This window comes from Xenopus laevis, chromosome 3S (assembly GCF_017654675.1).
Source record: "Xenopus laevis strain J_2021 chromosome 3S, Xenopus_laevis_v10.1, whole genome shotgun sequence".
Classification (NCBI taxonomy): Eukaryota; Metazoa; Chordata; class Amphibia; order Anura; family Pipidae; genus Xenopus; species Xenopus laevis.
Genome location: NC_054376.1, coordinates 113,155,507 through 113,178,074, shown reverse-complemented (window position 1 = coordinate 113,178,074; position 22,568 = coordinate 113,155,507). Strand labels below are relative to the sequence as shown.

Genomic DNA, 22,568 nt, shown 5'->3' with positions numbered 1-22,568 from the left:
TGATGGTTAGCTATGGACCTTCAATACAAATTTAAGCAGACGGTTTAAACAGTAAACACTAATAAATTGCAACCGTGACTTATCATATTGGAATAGCAATAACACTAAACTTGAAAGACAAAAAAGAGCTTCCTGATTAAAGGGGCAAGATGGAAACGTGCAATGCACTTATTTCATGAATTGGACACAAACAAATGCTGGTGACACTGAATAGCTGGCACAAGTTCCACCTACCCAGGATATAAACATGGGTAATGATGAGGGAAGATTATGTCCCAGGCTGTTGTGATGCAAATCACATTTTTTTGCCTGTGTCAGAAAACGTCATTAATCTGCTCTAGAATTTCGGCATGCATTTTGTTTCATGGAAAAAAAAATCAGGGAAAAAACACACACACAGAAAAAACCTTGACATGATCATTATGCTCCACTTGCCTTTCATATCAGCCAACTGGATTGGAGAAGACCCCAGCCCACAGCAGTCTGTCTAAGAAGCTAAAGGTTTGGAAGACATTGGCAACATGGGAGCCTTTTTTCCATATGAAGAAGAGTTGTAGCATAGTTGAAATGGATCAACCAGTGGCTCACAAGTAACATGTTGCTCACCAAGCCCTTGGATGTTGCTGAGTGGCCTCAAAGCAGGTGCTTATTATTATATTTCTGGCTTGGATGCAAGTTTTGGTTGCATAAAACCAGATGTACTGTCAAACAGAGCCTCCTGTAGACTTCCAGTGCATATAGGGGCTACCAAATAGCCAATTACAGACCTTAATTGGCATCCCCAAAAAGTTTTCATGCTTGTGCTGCTCCCCAACTATTCTTAGAATTGATCGTGGCTCAATGGTAAAAAAGTTGGGGTCCTCTGTAGTGATGGGCGAATTTATTCGGCAGGCGCGAATTTGCGGCAAATTTGTGCGATTCGCCGCCAGCGAATAAATTCGCGAAACGCCCGCGAAAATTCGCGGCAAAAATTCGCCGGCTTCAAGAAATTGAAAAACGGGCGTCGGCGTCAAAAACGAGACGCCGGCTCGCAAATTTTTCGCCGTTCGTGAATTTCACGCGAAATCCGTGAATTTTTTGCCGAAACGGCGCAAATTCGCCCATCACTAGTCCTCTGCCTTAAAGTGTAGGGCAATGCACATGCTATTGCAGAGTTAAATAAGCCTTAACTGCAATGTCATTTTGCCAATGTATTTGGCAAAGTTTTGGTTATATTTTAGATGTTTCACCCATTTTTCTGCAGTTTGGAAAATTCTTATATTTAAAATAAATGGAACAGTTTTGCTCAACACTGCACATGGCATGGGCCTTAAAGAGAGGCTTTAGGTACAGGACCCCTTACATTCAAGAGAGCTGAACCCTGTATGCATACAGACATAGAAGACTGCAGCTCTGCATGGGGAAGCGGCACAAAAGCATTGTGTGAATTGCATGCTAATGGGTGCCCAGTAATAATAGATGATCCTTAAAGTGCATTAATAACAACTATTATAGAGGTCAGGAAGCATGAATGATTGAACATATTACAAATGACTCTAAAGGTGAAAAAAAGATAGTGTGCACATCAGATATTAGCAGAAACAGACGGCTTATTATAATGTATAATCAATATAACAACTGCTAAGTGCTACAATAAACACCAATAAAAACTAGTGAGCAGCTAGACCCTCCTTAATGGGAGCTTCCAGCAATACTGCAAAACATTGCATTTAATACTAGACAGTTGCTGCTTAGAAAACACTTTAAAAAAAAGACTGCAAGTTACAATATTTGACACTGCAGTCAGTTATGGGGTATGCAGCAGAATATAACAGATTAACACATGAAGTCTGAGGCCTGCATCTATAGTGCCCACTGACATGTAGCAAATATATTAGATTCCCATTCTTGTGAGTTAGTGACTATGGCCTCCTAAGGAAAAATACAGTTGTATTCATACTATTAAGAGATTTACTGTGTATATCACAGTGCACATCTGAAACAAAGGGATTATAGTTTATTTTGTTTGCATATTTAAGAAATTTACTTTGGGAATATTAGAAAAGTCCCATGCAGGAGATGTACTGGAGGCACTTACACTAAAAACATTGGCAGAGTTATTAAGAATATGATTTATAATCAGGAAACCCAGTAATCGAATGACCTACAAGGGTAATTAGTAGAGATGGGCGAATTTATTTTTTATTTTTCGCGGCAAATTTGCGCGATTCGCCGGCAGCGAAAATTCGCCAGAAAAAATTCGGCAGCGTCAAAACATTTTTTGGCGGCGTCGAAAAAAAACGGACGCCGGTGTCAAAAACGGCTGCCAGCATCAAAAAAACTGGCGCTGGCTTCAAAAACAGGACGCCGTTTCACAAATTTTTTGCCGTTTCGCGAATTTCGCAGGGAAAAAAAAGCGAAACGGTGCAAATTCGCCCATCGCTATTAATTAGGGTAATCCACAAGACACTGCATTCCTTATGTGAGGGCCAAGGGTCAATTACCCTTTGGTAGTTCTGCTGCTATTGCTATTAACCTATAGTGCATATATATACAGGCACGTATACAGACATATACAGGTATGGGACCTGTTATACAGAATTTTTGGGATTGGGGTTTTCTGGATAAGGGACCTGTTGTAAAACCATACCTTAAGGCTACTAAAAAAATCACATACCGGTAAACAATAAATAAACCCAACTTGGCTGTTTTGCCTCCAGTAAGAATTAATTATATCATAACTAGGATCAAGTACAAAGCCTTATTCTATTATTACAGAGAAAAAAAGAAACCATTTTTAAAAATTTGAATTATTTAGATAAAATAAAGTCCATGTCAGAGGGCCTTTCAGTCATTCAGAGCTTGCTGGATAATTCGTTTCCGGATAACGGATGCCTGTAGAGGTTGACTTTGTAAACATAAAATGATTTACAATTTTACAGCAAACATTGACATGGGGAGAAAGAGGGCTGACTCCACCTTGTTTGAGGATCAACTAAAGGACGGCAAATGAAATATGTCCCTTAAGCGATTATGATGCTTTAAAGCAAATCCCCAATCAATAGACGTCAGAACCTGAGCATGTATATTCTATACACGGCCCACATACAGTATGAATAGTAGATTGGCAAAGGCTAATACATGTGAGCAGTTTACACATATAAAACATTCTAAAAGAAAAGATGCAGCATAATGCTGCCAAACAAAAATTTCCTCTGATTAAGTGCCTAGACAGCATCTCAAAGTATATGGATTTACTCTGCGCAGGATCCCAGACAGTAAAACTGAAGTTCTTAAATGAACTAATACCGTATGATGGAATGCTTGTGTATAGTGCTTTGGTTTCTAAATGACAGTATGACAGACACACAACACAGCAACCTACTGCAGAGAGAAGCACAGTATAATCCTTATCAGCTATAAACATTGTCTCCACAAAAGAGAATATATCAATCAAATGACTCCTGAGACACAAAGCATATCCTTTAAAGTATATCATTATGGAAATGTTTAAACTGTGTTGTTCCCTCATTTTAAAGCACTCAAGGATGCCTCATGGTGTGATGAACAGTACATAAATATAATTTGTTCCTGCTCGCTGCTTTTACATGGGGGACTTTCACTTTTGAAGGACATTAGAATGTATTCACTGATGTAAGTGAGACTGGGAGCTCAGTTTTTTTTATTATTTATGTATGTGTGTCTTTACAATGGGAGGTGAAGAGAGTCAGCTGTGAAATGTCGTGCCTTTCTAATGTGTTAATAATCTGTAATGACTGCAGAGATCATAAGGGAAACCGTCGCTATTTATTACAAATTCAAGAAAAGAGGAGATGGGGGATTTTTCAATATCTTTAGAACAAGAAAGTTGTCTTTTATCCCAGTTGTTGATGATGTAAATGAGTGGAAGCAACCAATATATAGGTCCTTGCAGCATCCACCACCACTGATTTTCCATTCTGTGTTGTGAAAAGAATCTTTATCCTAATGACGCATATCTGGTATGATGTTGCCACCATTCTCCCCATATTCCATATTTACATTGTTAACAAGGTTGACAAAGTTCTGTTGTTAAGAGGCTATTGAAAAATGCAAGGAATTTCCTGTAATATCCTTATGTGATGCAGAAGGGGCTATGTGCTGACAATTAATCGGAATCAAGAAAGGCAGTTGAATGGACGTATATGTTGCAGCAAATACATTACATTACACAAGTCCAGAGAAAATAGAGTTGTTATAATGTATAGTATGTTCCATATGTTAGAAAATGTATGGGGGAACCCAGTTCCCCCAAAAAAATGTAAGTACTTTTGCAGGCGATCACTCTGAAAAAAGGAAAAGACGCCAGCATTTTGTGGGACTTAGAAACTTTTTCCACTAAAAATATGATGTAAGTAACAGAAGAATGAGGAAGATCTATGCACTCCATTGCTCTTCGCCTGGTCTGAGCTGACGAAAGAAGTAACGTTCAGTAAAATCCGCATCTTAGTGAATTTGCAAAGTAACATCCATTCGCCAGAGCGAAAATTCGCCTGGCGATAATGTGCGAATGACCACTAGTGAAGTTACGCCTGCACCCATGATAAATTGGTGAAGTGCCTGAAAGCGATAACGCTGGCGAAACGTTGCCAGTGTTGGTCACTTTGCCCTTTAGAAAATCTACCCCATTGACATGGACAATGGACTTTTTTATGTAACAAAGTTTCAAAACGTGCAACATTTTTTAAACCGTGCAACATTGTTTATTATCCATTATAGACTATTGGAGCTTTTTTTCTCAGCAAAAGAGGCAAAATAGTTTGTCCAGCCCTACAGATAAGCTATGAAGAGCACTTATATTCTACAGAGCTTATCTGCTAAGCAACCTAAGCCTTCTTTCTTGAATGGCTGCCCAATGGCTACACAGCATCTTATTTATATAAACTATAGTAAAGTTTCTAGAATAAACACAACTGTTTTACCAGAGTAAGTAAACAGTAAATTAATTTTTAATGACTTTAAAAATACTTGCATTTTTTTGGTGTTATTGTTCCTTTAAAGGGATCCTGTCATCGGAAAACATGTTTTTTTCAAAACGCATCAGTTAATAGTGCTACTCCAGCAGAATTCTGCACTGAAATCCATTTCTCAAAAGAGCAAACAAATTTTTTTATATTCAATTTTGAAATCTGACATGGGGCTAGGATTTTTTTCAATTTCCCAGCTGCCCCATGTCATGTGACTTGTGCCTGCACTTTAGGAGAGAAATGCTTTCTGGCAGGCTGCTGTTTTTCCTTCTCAATGTAACTGAATGTGTCTCAGTGGGACATGGGTTTTTACTACTGAGTGTTGTTCTTAGATCTACCAGGCAGCTGTTATCTTGTGTTAGGGAGCTGCTATCTGGTTACCTTCCCATTGTTCTTTTGTTTGGCTGCTGGGGGGAAAGGGTAGGGGGTGATATCACTCCAACTTGCAGTACAGCAGTAAAGAGTGATTGAAGTTTATCAGAGCACAAGTCACATAACAAAAATAAATCACATATTTACATGTTACTTTTTTTTACATTTAAAGAAAACTATATCTGCCTATATGCATTTAAATCCAGCAGGGTTTTAACTAAATTAATCACCACTTATATTAACCTCAACATTTAGGGGCAGATTTATTAAGGTTCAAATAGTAAATTTGAATTCAAATTTTCAAAACATTTTTTGATTCAAAACTCAAAATTCGAATTTAAAAACACCAACTCTAAAGGTGGCCATAGACGCAAAGATCCGCTTGTTTGGCGACATCGTCAAATGAGCCGATCTCTCCCTGATATGCCCTATGGCCGAATGATCAGATTATGATGAGACCACAATGGGCTCCGGCGGGACGGTCGGGACAAAATCAAACCTGTCGGATTGACCAAACGGCCAATCTCCGGCAGATGAAAAATGGCGGGAATCTCCCCACCCGGTCCGAAAATCGTACAAATCCACGATTCGTACAATAGGATCTTTGCGTCTATGGCCACCTAAATGTGAATTTGAATGTGAGCTTTATCACACCTCGGCCATGGAAAGAGTTCTTATTTGAATATTCGCCACCTGCCAAATTAATGTTGAAATCAATGGCAGATGTCTGTTGAACCATCTGAAAATGTTAAAAGCCTTTCTGACATTCAACTTTTTTTCAGAGAAAAAACTCCAATCGTGTGCCATGCAAATTTGATTCAAATTCAATTTGAGTTTTCAGGACAGTAAAATTCGTCTGAATGTTAGACATTCAAGTTTTTTCTTAAATAAGATAACATTCCAGTTTTGAGTACATTCAAACTTATTAGTGTAAACAAATTCAAATAATTATCAATTCATAATTTGATAAATCTGCCCCATAAAGTTGTTTATCAATTAAATATTAAAAAAATTGTGTATATGGAAATCCGGAGCTCAGTTTAGCAGGGGTACCATACAGTCTAAAAAGATACCAGTGAGATTTTTGATTTAATGGCTCCCACTCAAATAAATTCAGCACAGTCTGTGGGCAGCATATAGTTATGGATCTAGGCTAGGGACTCCACTCATAGACATCATTAGCATGGAGTTTTCAGAGGTGAAAAATATGTAGGCAAATTTTAAATTCTTAATTAGGTAAGGCACCCATAGGGATCCATGCAACTATTGTTTTATTTTTACATCACGAGATACTGTAACTACAAAGGTTCATTCTTTCCACTCACTTTGCTTGTTTTACACAGACAATTAACATACCTGCAATGTTTGCGGTGCCACCTTAAGTAAACCATTTGTTTTTGGGGTTTGTTCATGAGTACAGAAAGAGCGTAATAAATTTTATTATAATTCAGTGACATCTATTGCACAAATATGCTGATAAGCTACAAGTCATGTCTTTGAAATGCTAGTCATTTATTCTCATATAGGGATTCTGGTGTTGCATTGGGAATCTATTTTTTTCAACTATGGCTGATATCAATCTTTCACTGATTTTCAAAGTTTTGTTTTTAGCCTTGATCTTTATGAAAATGGATATTTGTGATCAAAGTCGCTTGGTAGGGATTAATATAAAGTCTTGCCAGAGAAATGGATGTCACAACTAGTACTCTGTTCCCCTGACTCGTACCTTAGAGGTAATAAAATGGATGAATTATTACTCTAGTTTTGCACCATTTCTTTGGCCGATTTTTCACCAAGGTGAACGATCTTAAACCTACAAATTTAGCAAAATGCGGACTTTTCTATATCATTACTCTTTTCACCAAAGTCTATTTTGCCAGGTTTTGGCTGGGGAATTGATAAGATGAAGCTCAACATTATTATGTCAGTGACATCATATCCTGTACTCCAAAAAAGTCATAATAAAAGACAAAACGCTGATGTTTTTTTTTCATATATTAATGTGGAATTATGTTTACAAGTTGTAACTGTTAAATATATTTACACTTTTTTAACCATTTGAAGCTCATGCGACGTTTTAGGGTAGGCTCATGTCTAGGATAGAAGATAATCTCTTTTGTCTTAATTTGGCTTTCTTGGACATTTTTAATAATAAGTGGTCACTTCCACCATCACCACATATACATGTATATAACCTTTATGTATGTAAATTGACCTAAGCATAAGTATGTTAAAGTTTGTCTAGGAAGAAAGTAATGGTAGAGAAAATGTGGTAAGAAACTTTCATGGCGGCGAATTTTCGCTGGTAAAAATATGCGTATTCTCCACAAAATAATGTCTGACATTGATGCATGAAATATGGCTTCTGAAGTGTAAACTCACATCTAAGTAAATATGCCCCTTGGTCTACCATGGAATACGTGGTTTGTAACAGTTTCAATCTACTTGTTCCATCTATTAGTTCCATCTACTAGTTTATGAAAAATTTGCAGCAATTATGGGAACATGGCAACTACACAGCTTTGCCATGTTTCCATACTTGCTGCATAATTTTCATTGGCTCCAAATTGGCAATTACTTTATGTTTATAGAAATATTCCTGATATGCCTTAGATACCATACAAGTGAGTCAGTTACATGTCTCTTTCTGGAAGACAATGATCATAGAAGAATATTGAGGAATACAACAGTAGCTCAGATTTACATATTTTTGTTGCCTGTTGAAAATGTCCTTAATATCTCTTATGCTGTACAGTTTATTGCTTGACACAATATAAATGTTTACCTTTGGTGATGTTCCATAGGCTGGCAGCTCCCTGCTTGGTGCCATTGTTTGATAAGGACATGCCTCCATTGTTGCTGCATTACACTTATCAGATGGCCATTAACACAGCTATGGCCATTTATGTATGGAGAAGTGTCACCACCAAAGTTACTTTTCTGTGCTTAAGGTTTTTTAATTTAGTTTCCATGAGAACAGATCGCTAAAGAACAATTTTTTCAAAGGTCAAGACAATTATGTATACTTTTTATGCTTCTCTCCCGCAGAAATCATTTTTTGTCCTTATTTTTCAAAATATTGTTGTGCATTCTCACTTGCATCGACAACAATATTTTGGAAAGTAGCAGCTGCTAAGATGCATTCAAACCAATGGTTACGTCACTTTATGACAGAAATCTATGTAGCACTCCATTCACTCAAGAATTCTTAAAAGCTGTGGAAAATATCGTAGCCTTGCACAATTAAGAAAGAAAAATCAATCTATGAATTCTGTGCCATTTCTCATTTTGGCAAAAAGCATCAAGAATTCTGATAACTTTCCCTCTAAGAAGCTCCACAGCTTTTATGATTATATTTGAACAGCTAGACCTGCAATTAACCATCATTATGGCAAAGAACATGGCTTTGTATTAGTTGTGCATGTTAAACAGGTTTTGTCCTGGAACAATTGGTCAGCACTCACCCAAACCACAAGCTCGATAGACAGGTGCACGTGCAAGGTTGTCCACTCCAACTGGCTAGATAATTCAATAACGAAATCACAGCACCATCTATATTGTGTATAATCTTAAAAAGCCTTCATTGGGTTTCTGGCTTGGATCTCGAACAAACAAACTGGTTTTGTCCTGCATTGAATGCATGCTATCGGTGTCAGATGGATGCAAAGTGCACCCATATCTTTTTCTAAGTACTGGCATTGAGCCACCATTTGTGTTTTCAAGTGTGATCTGTTTGCCAAAAAGTTCTACACCTTTTCTGTGGCCATGCCCCAAAGGTTCACTTTTTTATGCTTCCTGAGCTAACTCAATGTCCTTGTTCATTTTTAATCTGTATTTTATAAGAATTGTCTTTACAATCCACAGCCTTAATTGCGTCTGTATCTGACAACATTTTGTGATGACTTATGCCCAAACTAGACGACTTGGATGGAATCCTAAATTACAGTACTCTTCTAACCCACACATTAGCACTGGCAGGATTAGATACTCATTTCTCTTAAGAGAATAGTTAAGTACAGGGAAATGAGGCATAGACTGACATGTGGTTACATATGCATGGACAGATGTAGCTCACTTATATAAACATATTGACAAGAGAAGATTTCTGAAGCAACAACGAACGGTTTAAGTATTCTAAAAAACATCTTGGTATCTGGAATGAGATTATCGTTAACCACAGGGTCAGACTGTAACTCTAATCACAACAGTTATTATGTATTAAAGAGGAAAAAAGGGACAAGTGAAGTTGAATTCAAGTGTCGGTGATGATAGCACTCCAAGGGGCAGATTCACTTACCAGCGAAAATTCACTAGCGTCCACTTCGCCGCCAGCACAACACTTCGCCAGGCGCAAATGCGCTCAGACAATGATAATTCACTAATATGCAGAGTTTCATCCAGGGTGCCGAACGCTGGTCGACTTTTCGCTGGCGGTACTTCGTTAATGCGAGCATTTCAAAGCGAAGATGTGCTAGCCTTTAGTGATGGGCGAATTTGCGCCGTTTCGATTCGCCCAAAAATTCGCCCGTTTTTGACGGCGACGCCCGTTTTTAACGCCGGCGACAATTTTTTTTTGACGTCTGCCATTTCGCAAATTTATTCGCCGGCGGCGAATTGCGCAAATTCGCACCAAATTCGCACCTGCCGAATAAATTCGCCCATCACTACTAGCGTTCATTTCTGCCTACCAAAAATTCGCTAGTGATCATGCACTCAGGTCAATAGGACGGGAAATTTAAAGCTGTATGGACATCTTTATTGTAAATGTTGGTTGAAATACTTAACATTTCCACTGTTAAACCACATGTCCAGGGAACTATGTTAAAGACAATAGAGTTATTATAATGTCCTACACAAGAGCCCACTGTAAAGTTAATGGTCCATATGTTAAAATGTATGGGGAACGCCGGTTACAAAAAAAAAAAAAAAATTCTGGACTTTTGCAGGCAATCACTCTGAAAAAAGGAAAAGTCGCCAAAATGTTTTGAACTTTGATGCATTTTCAGCTCACAGAATATAATATAAGTAATAGAAGATTGAGGAAGATCTAGCTACTCAATTGCACTTCACCTGGTCTGAGCTGGCTAAGGCAAGTCTGGTGAAAGAGGTAACGCTCAGTAAAATTCACATTTTAGTGAATTTGCGCAGTTATGTCCATTCACCAGGGCGAAAATTTGTCTGGTGGTAGAGTGCGAATGAGTGTGAATGGTAGAGTGCGCCAGTCCCTTTCACTAGCGAATTGGCATCTTCGCCTGTTAGTAAATTGGTAATGTTTCTGCAGGCGGTAACACTAGTGAATTGTGGCTAGCCACTTCGCCCTTTAGTAAATCTACCCCCAAGACATGGAGACGCAATAAACATATATGGCCTAGGTAGGCAGATGGACTCTATGTTTTTTTCTCCTTCTTAAAGAGCTTCCAAAGTTATATTTAACAACCTCTGCTTTTTCTACATCAGCTTCAGGTAACAATGAGACCTATTGACTGTAACAGATCCACCTTCTACAGCAAGGAAATTGATTACAGTAGATTTGCACTCTCCATATGCATTTATTTGATATGTTATAACACATATTGCCTATAGAAATATATCTTTTGTAGGGTGAATTACGTGTGCTAATAATTTCTCTTTCTTATACAAAGTCAAAGTTTCATTGCCTGAACTTACCCTGACCGCATTGTCAACTAATTAATTTCCTTGGCTGTTTGTATGTTTGTTTATGAACATTGGCCTGCTGCAAACAATTATATTTCTTTCTATGCAGTGTGCAGAACAGACAGCCTCCTGGTATTTCTTTCTTTCACTTTTCCCAGGTATCGGATCCATTATGTGGTGACCTGTTATCGACAAAGCTCCCAATTACGGGAAGGCCATATCCCATAGAATCCATTTACAAATTAAGCTAATTTTTAAAAATATTTCTGCTTTTTCTCAGTAATAATAAAACAGTACCTTGTATGTGATCCTATTCCTAACTAGGATATAATCAATTCATATTGGGAACAAAACAATCATATTCGGTTTAATTAATTTTTTTAATGATATTGTTGAATTAATAATGATATTTTAATTATGGAGATCCAAATTATGCAAAGACATCTTAGGTGAAAAACCCCATGCCTCAAGCATTCTGGATAACAGGTTCCATACTTGCACTACAGGTTCTAGTAGCTTGTCTTGCTATTGTCTTGTACAGTACTTTGAACCTAGTTCCTGGTTTTGTTCCTTGTGTCTGTTTGGTTCCTATTGGATTCGTTTCCATCCATGTACAAGTACAGTACCTATTGGAATATAACAGTGCACTGCCTTGGCATTCTCAAAATTTAGCAGACAAAACAAAACTGGTATAAGCTGGTAAGCATTACATCTCAATCCCAGTTTAACAATACCTTTTGCACAGTCTGCTCCATGGAATCCTGGGAAACAATGGCAGACCCCTGACACACATTCACCGTTACCATGACAATTTCGAGGACAGTCCTGAACAGAATCTGAGAAGAAAAATAAAGAAATATGTCTTTGTTTGCGTTACAGTACAAGGACATTGTCCTCCCTAAAAGAAAATATAGCAAGGTTTTGACTAGAGCACATCATTCAAACGGAAAAGAAACAAAGATTTTCAAAACAAACAAAACAAAAATACAAAAGCACTTTCAAACAACAGAACAATAGAAAAAGAATAACATTTTTAAAATTCCTCCTAACAATGAAAATATGTGCCTATTAGCAAACACTGGAATGAAGAAATTAATGCTGCATTCATTTACAACGAAGGAGACGTTATCAGGGTCATGGACATCAATTGTAAATAAAAGACGTGACTGGAGCATAGGAGGGGGTGTATGGAATGTGTGCAGCATATTTTTGATTTCAATTTGTCTCTGCATCCAATTGAAAAAATGTAATTCATTATCTGTCAGTCTTTATCAATGTCAGACTGGCCCACCACAGTACCAAAAACACTAGGGGGGCTCAGGTGCCAGCGGACCCTCCTCCTCCTAATCCTTTTGCAAATATCACAATCATTTAATATTTCTGTAGGGAACACACACAAGCTATAAATGAAAGGGAAGAGTATTGCATGCAAACAAATAGCACTGGCATAATAATGAGGTTAAGTGAGGAGCTGAGGGAAAACAGTTTGGTGAGTGGGTCTATGGTCAACTGGTTTCTTCAGGCCCCTGGCACCTCAGTCCTAGATTTGTACCATCACAAAGACATATTGAATTCCCAATTCTGAAATATTCAGAATTAAAAAAAAACAATATATATAGAGAGAGAGAGAGAGAGAGAGAGAGAGAGAGAGAGAGAGAGAGAGAGAGAGAGAGAGAGAGAGAGAGAGAGAGATTTGATTGCAAAGACCCGCACACCAAAGTTATTTTCTTCAAACTTAGTGATTTTATTTAGTACATAAATCCGACGTTTCGGCCCACATTTGGGCTTTTTTCAAGGATAACACATGTACATCAAAATGGTGTTTTATACCACTCCCCCATTTGAATCTGGTGCCAAGTGTGACGTCATTAACCTCCCAAAACATTTTTTTTCATCACCCAAAGTCCTGTAACTTGCATATTACCACGTATATAATTTTTATATGTGTATATATCTATATATATATATATATATATATATATATATATATATATATATACGGGGTTATTTATCAAAATCTGAATTTTTTCGGATTTTTTAAAATAAAAAAGTCCACCCAAACTGGAATCTGACCTTATTTATCATTGCAAAAGCACAATTGGGGGAAAACTCAATAAAAACGAACGAAAACCCGAATCATATGAATCATATGATTTTTCGGAGGTTTTTCCCCGAATTGCTCTGAATTTTTAGAATTTTTGCTGGAAAAGCCCAAAATAGTCTGATTTTCAGGCTAATTCCAGCGCAGACCACAGAAACCTAACCAAATAATATAGGGACCTCTCCCATTGACATATTTAAAACCTGATATGGCGGATTTTGGGATTCTGACATTTTGCTTCCTAGAGGTATAATAAATCTCAAAAAAAAATTCCGAATACGTTTTTTCCACTAATTAACAACGTTTTTGGCATTCAGACTTTAATAAATAAACCCCTTAATGTTGCCATATAATGCAAAGTACATTTTCCTCTAATCCCAATAAGACTGAGAAAAAAAATTGCCCTATTATTATTTAGGTTTTATAAATTTAGTGCAAAATACCCAAACATAGAACATACATGCCTCAGGGAAGAGGTGCATGAGAGGGAACCTGCTCAGCGTTCGGCAGAAGAGAGAAGGAAGACGCCTGACAGAAGTGAACTCCGCACCCAACGGTCACAGGAGCTTAATACTACACGTACCAGAAGCACAAAGCAACAGGATTCATCCACAGACACAGCCAGGGACAACGATAATTCACCAACTCAGCAATTTAACTTACCACACAACCCCTTTTCGGTATCAAGTCAACCGGGACCTTCTGGAAGCAGAGGTGAGTATAATATTGCAGGGGCATGGGGGGATTCGACTGCCCATGCTTATGATGCAAGTGCTGAGATACTCAGGATGTTACATTTGGTATTGGAAAGGTTAGCAGGTGAGGGTCCTTCACTCAGGAGTAGTTACACCAAATTTTTATAATCAATATAATTTACAACAAAATATTCCTATAGTAATTGATGACCCAGAAGGCAGAACTAACTTTAGTACAGCTCCATTATGTGAGGCTGCTCCTTTGGGCCTGCACTTTGATAGTAGTTTAAAGGAAAAAATTTGGGCTGGGCAATTTGTAGATGTTTTCACCCTACTTCACCCTGATAAGGATTCTGTGAAAAAACTAAAACAAATGCCACGCACCATTAATAATTGGATACACGGCTTTAGTACATACGCAAGTGTAAAAAATGTGAAAAATTTCCTGAAAAGGGAGCTTCACTATTTTGCTATTTAGAAATGATTTGGGGTGCATACAAAACATATGGTGGCATTTGTTGGCTAAAATAACAGACCAAGTCAGGCTCAGCATCATAGCTTTCAGAATGGGGCCAGTGTCTCAGCTAGTGGGTCATCGGCCGCAACTGCTAGAAAAGGAGTGTATTGGATGTACAATGAAAGTCATTGCAGATGGTACAGTAATTGCCGGTACAGGCAGGGCCACCATGAGAAATCATGGGGCCCGTACAACAAAATTTTCAGGGCCCCCCTGGGCCCCGCTCACCACGGCCCCCAAACCCGCCCACTCCACACTACAGTTAAAAGACCACATAGACATCAGTGCTAAAAAAGGTAACCCCCCCACACACAAGTTATAAAAAGCTATTGATGTCAGGCCCCATTATAAGTTAAAAAAAACATTGGCGCCAGGGCCCCCTATAAATATTTTTTAAAAAAAAAAAAAAAAAATTGGTGACAGGGCCCCCCTTACAAGTAAAACAAAAAAAAATTAATGGCATGCCCCCCCCTCCACAGGTTATAAAAAGCCATTGGTGATCAGGGGCCCCCCTGCTAGTAAAAGAAAAAATTGATAGCCTGGACCCCCCCACAAGTTATAAAAAGCCATTGGTGATCAACGGCCCTCCTGCAAGTAAAAAAAAAATTGGCTAGATATCCCCAAATTTTTAAAAAAAATACTTGCCAGTGCTTTGTGTCTAAGGGGGGGCCCGACCATGCTCATTTACTTGATTTCAGCTCAGCGTGTTGCCAGTAGGACACTGCAGCTCTGTGCACTGAAGCATTTCTCCAATCAAGGGGATCCAAGCCAAAAGCAGATTTACCGGGACTTGTTCTTAATGGCCCAATGAGGGTACAGGAAATCTTAATTGGGAAAAGCTTCCATGCACAGAGCTGCAGTGTCCTACTGGCAGCACGCTGAGCTGAAATCAAGTAAGTGAGCATGGTCGGGCCCCCCCTTAGACAGAAAATCCTGCGGGCCCGGGACAACTGTCCCCCCTGTGACCCCCTGATGGCGGCCCTGGGTACAGGCATGAATGCACTTTCTGTGCCGGATCACACCCTTTGTTCGTTGCTTCAAAAAAGCAAAATTGACTGCCCAAAAACAAGCAACCACACCTGCAAAAACCGATGACACCAGTGAGAAAGGAAAGGATGTTACCATGGTTAAGAATGTACCCCAATGAGTGTGAAGCATTAATTATAGAGAGGTTTTTATGACGGATTTTGGATACCATTTATATCCAGTGATATGCCTACATGATCTGAAAACCTAAAATCGGTTAAAAATAATAGTGACATAGTAAGGGAAAAATTAAATAAAGAAATTAATGTAGGCATGATGGTCGATCCATTTGATTCCCTTCCAATCCATAATTTGAGAGTTTCCCCTTTGGGTATAGTTCCTAAAAAGGAACCAGGAATATAGACTTATACATCATTTATCTTACCCAAAGGGGAATCTGTTAATGATGGCATTGACAAGGAGGAATCAAAAGTCCAGTATGCGTCCTTCGACAAAGCCTTGGAACTAGTCAGAAATGCAGGCAGAGGAGCGTTAATGTCCAAATTTGACATTGAATCCGCTTTTCGATTATTGCCTATACATCCTGAATGCTATCATTTGTTGGGTAAATATTTTGTAGATATGTGCCTCCCTATGGGATGTGCGATATCATGTTACTATTTTGAAGTTTTTAGCACTTTCCTAGAGTGGATAACAAAACAAGAAGCCAATTGTGATTCTATGCTGCATTATTTAGATGGTTTTTTATTCATAGGACCAGCAGATTCTCCAGTTTGCTCACACCTTTTAGAAGTTTTTCTAAAAAGCATGGCGCATTTTGGGGTACCGGTGGCTAATGAAAAAACAGAGGGCCCCTCTACCAATTTTATTTTCCTTGGAATAGAAATAGACTCAAATAACATGGTTTTTCACCTACCACAAGATAAAATGGAAACATTGTCCCTATTAGTGGTGAACAGAGCAATAAGTGCAACAAAAGTTACTTTAAAACAGTTACAATCACTAATTGGACACGTAGGGGCACATTTATTTAGCTCGAGTGAAGGATTAGAAGGAAAAAAACTTTGAATTTCGAAGGTTTTATTTTTTGGCTAATTCGATCATCGAATTGGCTACTTCGACCTTCGACTACGACTTCGAATCAAATGATTCGAACTAAAAATCGTTCCACCATTCGATAGTCGAAGTACTTCGACCACCTACTTCGCCACCTAAAACCTACCGAGGTACAATGTTAGCCTATGGGGACCTTCCCCAGCACTTTTCTAAGTTTTTTTTTGATTGAATAAAAATACTTCGATGGATAGATTAAAAACGCTTTTTTTGATCGAAGGAAAATCGTTTGATCGATGGATTAAAATCATTCGAATCGTTCGAAGGATTTAATCGTTCAAATGAACGATTTTTCCTAAGATCGTATGAACGAACGAATTGCGGCAAATCCTTCGACTTCGAAGGATATATCTGACTCTCTTTCTCGGTTACAGTTAGACAAATTCCGACAACTGGTTCCGAATGCAGAACAAAAAGGCTTGTTAATACCTGTTGGCTTATGGAAAATCATTTTGGGCAATTGATTGAGCTCATGGCTAAAGGTGGCCATACACGGAGAGATCCGCTCGTTTGGCAATGTCGCCAAACGAGCGGATCTCTCCCCGATATTCCCACCTTGAGGTGGGCAATATCAGGCTGATCTGACCATGGGCCCTAGGGCCCAACGATCGGATCCTAACGAATAGTAATGGGCGGTCGGTATGATGGTGTACATTTGAACCCAATAGGTCTAGATATATTGAACTTGGATTTCCAAACTGGGATTGAAAAGGCTCTGGCAGTGCTGGGGCGTAAATCCAACTAGGTTTAGCTGGATTTTCAGTGGAGGATTGTATGCACTATCCAAAATAGACAGCAGCACTCCCATATCACAGTAAAACCGCTTTATTTCAGAATTACATCTGGCACAGCAACGTTTCGGACCACCTGGTGACAAACTTGTCACCTTGAAAAAGGACCAGGTGGTCCGAAACGTTGCTGTGCCAGATGTAATTCTGAAATAAAGCGGTTTTACTGTTATATGGGAGTGATACTGTCTATTTTGGATTTTGCCTGAAGCATGTGAAGGTGAACACATTAATTGGCGTGCACTTCTCAAAGCAACCTCCTACAAATTTAAATGCTGGATGATAGTCTATATGGTGGATTGTATGCACTGTCAGAAAAATATGAATTTAATTTGGTGAGTTAAAGCTGAGAGGATCTGTAGCCCACGGCTTAGATTTGAACAGCTGGAGACTCCTGTTTTTTGTGGTTTTATTTGTGCCTGTTGCTATGGCAACAGTAGGCATAACGTGTTTATATTTATTATAACAATTTAATAAAAGCTGTGGCCTTTTCATTATCCACAATTAAATGTCTCATTGCCATTATTTACATTGTTGGCCACAGTCAGGTAAGTCAATTTTGTTTGGTTATATTTAGCTGCACGTTTTCCCCATGATGTTTTTTCCTGTTAAATTTTTTTATTTCTTAGCATTTTGCCAAAAATCTAAGAGAGGCCAATCATTGCTTTTGTGAAGGCAGTAGAGAAATGGGCTGGCGGGGGTGTAAAATCGGCTGGAGTCATCACCATTAAAGATGTACTGTATGAAACTGGATTGAGTGTGAAATTATTTGGAAAGCCGTTTTCCAGAAAGCTCTGAATTATGGGAAGGCCATCTTTTACAGAGTCCATTTTAACCATTAATTACAATTTTAAAAAATGATTTATTACAATATTGATGATAACTAAGCTGCAGGAATCCATATTGGGGATAAAACAACCATACTGGGTTTATTTCATTTTTAAATTATTTTTTAGTAGTATTTAAGGTGTAGAGAACTACATTTCCTGTAAAACCCTTGGTCCCAATCATTCTGGATAACAGATCCCGTACAACAGAATACTGCCAGTGTTTTGTACCATAGCATATTTGCTGATGTATTTATAAAAATAATTGTTTTCTTGTTCAGCTAACATATCCAAAATTTAATTATCCAGAAAACCGGCACGCATAATTCACACAGAACTCTTGGCTACATTTGCAACTGAGACACATTTAATGCAATCATCCGAGCACTACTGTACTTAAGCAGACTTGACCTTTCAGAGGAAAAAGCGTTGAGAGCAGTAATTGAAAGGCTCATTTTGGATTTTAGAAGGGTATTAAAATATTAAAGATAATTAGAAAACACTGAACACGAATAGTACATGATCTTCTGCCCATTGAGGGAACTGGTTCTTGATGTATATGGAATATGTTTAATTTTTTTTCTTGAGAAAGGCAGCACAGCTGGGAGACCCTAAAGGAACTGTCTGGTCAGTTTCAGCTAATCTTCTAAATAATAAAGGATCAACAGTTTAATCCTTACACTCTCCTACCTTCATACCCTTATGAACACATGTATTATGCATGGCTGTTTAAATCATTGTTACACTGAATCATTGCTAATCTGCAGCATGTCATGTTTACCTTGTTCTTAATGATCAGTGAGGTCTGACCAAGCTGGATCATACAGGTGAAGCCTTGGACTTGATGCTAAACATGATCGCATCATTCCCTCCCTAACAATGGAATAGTAAGGGGCCGGTTAATTAACGTTTAAATTTGTATTTTCTAGCTCTTAGCGATAAGTGAATTTCTCCCGTTTCGCTTCACCGGAAAATTAGTAAATTTCCCGCAAAATTAGCGAAATGGCTAACATATGTGAAATCGAGAAAGTTCACGTAAAAAATCGTGAAATTCTATCGTTTTCACAAAAAAAATCGTGACATTCAACCGTTTTCACGACGAAATTGTGCAATTCGAATGGTTTCACTAAAACATCGAGAAATTTTTCACAACAGATCATAAAATCTGAATTTTCGCAGAGAATTCACGGATTTATTCACCCACAGCTAAACTAGGAATTTCGCCCTGAATTTGTGCCGCAAAATTAGCGAAATGGCTAACATACGTGAAATCGAGAAAGTTCACGTAAAAAATCGTGAAATTCTATCGTTTTCACAAAAAAATCGTGAAATTCAACCGTTTTCACGAAGAAATTGTGCAATTTGAATGGTTTCACTAAAACATCGAGAAATTTTTCACGAAGAAATCATAAAATCTGAATTTTCGCAGAGAATTCACGGATTTATTCGCCCACAGCGAAACTAGGAAATTTGCCGTGAATTCGTGCCAGGCAAATTTATTCGCCCATCATTACTTAATATCATTTAATAACCGTAAAAACCAACATGAATACAAATCTTCGCAACCTAAAAGCTGTCAAGGTCATGTAGAAGTGAGAGATGTCCTTTTTCAATTTCTGTTTTGTGGTTTTAGAGGTTTTTGGACATTTTGACACTTGTAATCAATCGCACATAAATTATTAGAAAACCAAGGATTTTGAAGTTTTCATATTCAGATTATTTTTGTATTTTTGCGTTTTCCTCTATGCTTTTTATTAGGATCTTTTAATAAAGCACTTGGCATTCGTGGTTTTAGTGAAAGAGATTTTTGTGGTTATAAAACCCATAAAATTATGATATGATATGATAAATGGGCCTCTATATGAGAAAATATTTTCTGTCTCACATAAGTAGTGAGATGGAATTCCTGATCTTAAAAACGTCTGCAGGGAAGTTGAGTCATTCAGTTTTTTAACAAGTTCTACAAAAATAAAATGCATTTGTGTAATTACGTACTTGGCTGGTATAAGCACTTCTAAAGCTACCCTTACTGATCAGTGTTACTGAGGTCCTGGGCACATGGTCCTGCTTAATTATCATCTCTAGGTAGTGATGGACAAATTTATTCGGCAGGTGCAAATGCGCGCAAATTTGCCCGTTTTGCCGCGGGCGAATAAATTTGCGAATTTGCTGAAAAAATGTGCCGGCAACGGAAAGATTTGGAGACTGGCATCTAAGTTTTTTCTACGTCATCGAAGGTTCTCACGCCCGTGATGATTTTTAGGGATGTCGCGGACTGTTCGCCGGCGAACTTGTTCGCGCGAACATCGGCTGTTCGCGTCCGCCGCAAGTTCGCGAACGTCGCGCGACGTTCGCCAATAGGCGTTCGCGTCAAAATCGTTTGACCATTCGATCGCTAAAATCGAACGATTTTCGTTCGAATCGAACGATCGAAGCCATTGGATTGAATGAAATCATTCGATCGAATGGCTTCGATCGTTCGATTCGAACGAAAATCGTTCGATCGAACGATTAAAATCCTTCGATCGTTCGAATCGAACGATTTTCGGATGTTCGAAGTTCGCGAACACATTATCGGCGGTTCGCTACATCCCTAATGATTTTGACGCCGGAAACAAAAAACATTGACTTTAATGGGCGTCAAAATCGCAGTTTCGCTGATTTTTCTTCGGTTTTGCTAATTTCGCTGGAAATTTTAGAAATTTGCGGCGAAGCGAAATGGGACAAATTTGCCCATCACTTCTCCAAGGAGCTTGGGACAGTATGTGAAGCACCCAAACTGCAACTGTCTACACTAGAGTTGCACCTTGGTGACAGGTATGGGGTAACAGTTGAGTTTTTTAGCAGTGGGTTGATACAGTAAAGGGGCAGAATGACCTGTTCAGGAGGAGTAGAATAATAATAGGCACTAAGTTCCCCTATAACCTTACTCGAATGTCACACAAGCACAACTATTCACTTGCCTTTTCATCAAGCACCTTCATTACACAAAGTGATTTTCAAATACTTTTGATGAGCAAATTCCTGATCTGTATTCACAAATATGATATGTAGGGATGTAGCGAACGTCGGAAAAAAAGTTCGCGAACATATTCGCGAACTTGCGCAAAAACGCGAGCGGTTCGCGAACGGTTCGCGAACCCCATAGACTTCAATGGGAAGGCGAACTTTAACATCTAGAAAAGACATTTCTGGCCAGAAAAATGATTTTAAAGTTGTTTAAAGGGTGCAACGACCTGGACAGTGGCATGCCAGAGGGGGATCAAGGGCAAAAATGTATCTGAAAAATCTGCCTGTGTGTGCTTGGAAGAGATAGTGTAGGGGGAGAGCTGTTAGTGATTTCAGGGACAGATGATAGTAAAATATATGAATGCTGCTTGAAAAAAGTGACTCCGGTGTTTTTTCTGGAGACGGTAATATTATGGATATTTAGACAGAATGTGAACAAGGTCACACAGCTAGATGGCGGGTTGAAGAAAACACTGTGCAAATAATGCCTACAAGGTCAACGTATACACTACTACAGCGGTGGATACGGATTACGTAAAATATATTATGGCTGCTTGAAAAAAGTCACTCCGGTGTTTTTTCTGGAGACGGTAATATTATGGATATTTAGACAGAATGTGAACAAGGTCACACAGCTAGATGGCGGGTTGAAGAAAACACTGTGCAAATAATGCCTACAAGGTCAACGTATACACTACTACAGCGGTGGATACGGATTACGTAAAATATATTATGGCTGCTTGAAAAAAGTCACTCCGGTGTTTTTTCTGGAGACGGTAATATTATGGATATTTAGACAGAATGTGAACAAGGTCACACAGCTAGATGGCGGGTTGAAGAAAACACTGTGCAAATAATGCCTACAAGGTCAACGTATACACTACTACAGCGGTGGATACGGATTACGTAAAATATATTATGGCTGCTTGAAAAAAGTCACTCCGGTGTTTTTTCTGGAGACGGTAATATTATGGATATTTAGACAGAATGTGAACAAGGTCACACAGCTAGGTGGCGGGTTGAAGAAAACACTGTGCAAATAATGCCTACAAGGTCAACGTATACACTACTACAGCGGTGGATACGGATTACGTAAAATATATTATGGCTGCTTGAAAAAAGTCACTCCGGTGTTTTTTCTGGAGACGGTAATATTATGGATATTTAGACAGAATGTGAACAAGGTCACACAGCTAGATGGCGGGTTGAAGAAAACACTGTGCAAATAATGCCTACAGGGCAAATAATGCCTAAAAGGTCAACTTATACACTACTACAGCGGTAGTAAAATAAAAAAAAGTAAAATAAAAAAAAAATGAATATTAAAAAAAAAAAATTAAAGTTGGTGCTGCTGAACTACTAGGAGCAGCAGATTAGCACACCAGTCCCACTCCCCAACACTGCTAGACTAATAGCACTGGGCTCTTATAGTAGTAGTAGTAGTAGTAGTAGTAAAACAACAAAAAAATAAATAAAAGCAGTCCTTACAAGGACTACTGTTATTGCAGCAGTCAGCAGA

The 22,568-nt window shown here is 38.4% G+C and overlaps 1 protein-coding gene across 2 annotated transcripts in view; it reads right to left on the bottom strand.

The window, feature by feature from the left end:
* The window catches only part of LOC108712409 (teneurin-2), a 1,104,728-nt gene that overhangs the window by 195,258 nt on the left and 886,902 nt on the right, over positions 1–22,568 (bottom strand). For both annotated transcript variants that reach the window (XM_041588750.1, XM_041588751.1), the window contains one exon: positions 11,747–11,848. In XM_041588750.1, coding sequence (XP_041444684.1) covers positions 11,747–11,848 — 102 coding nt within the window. The remainder of the gene's footprint in view (positions 1–11,746; positions 11,849–22,568) is intronic.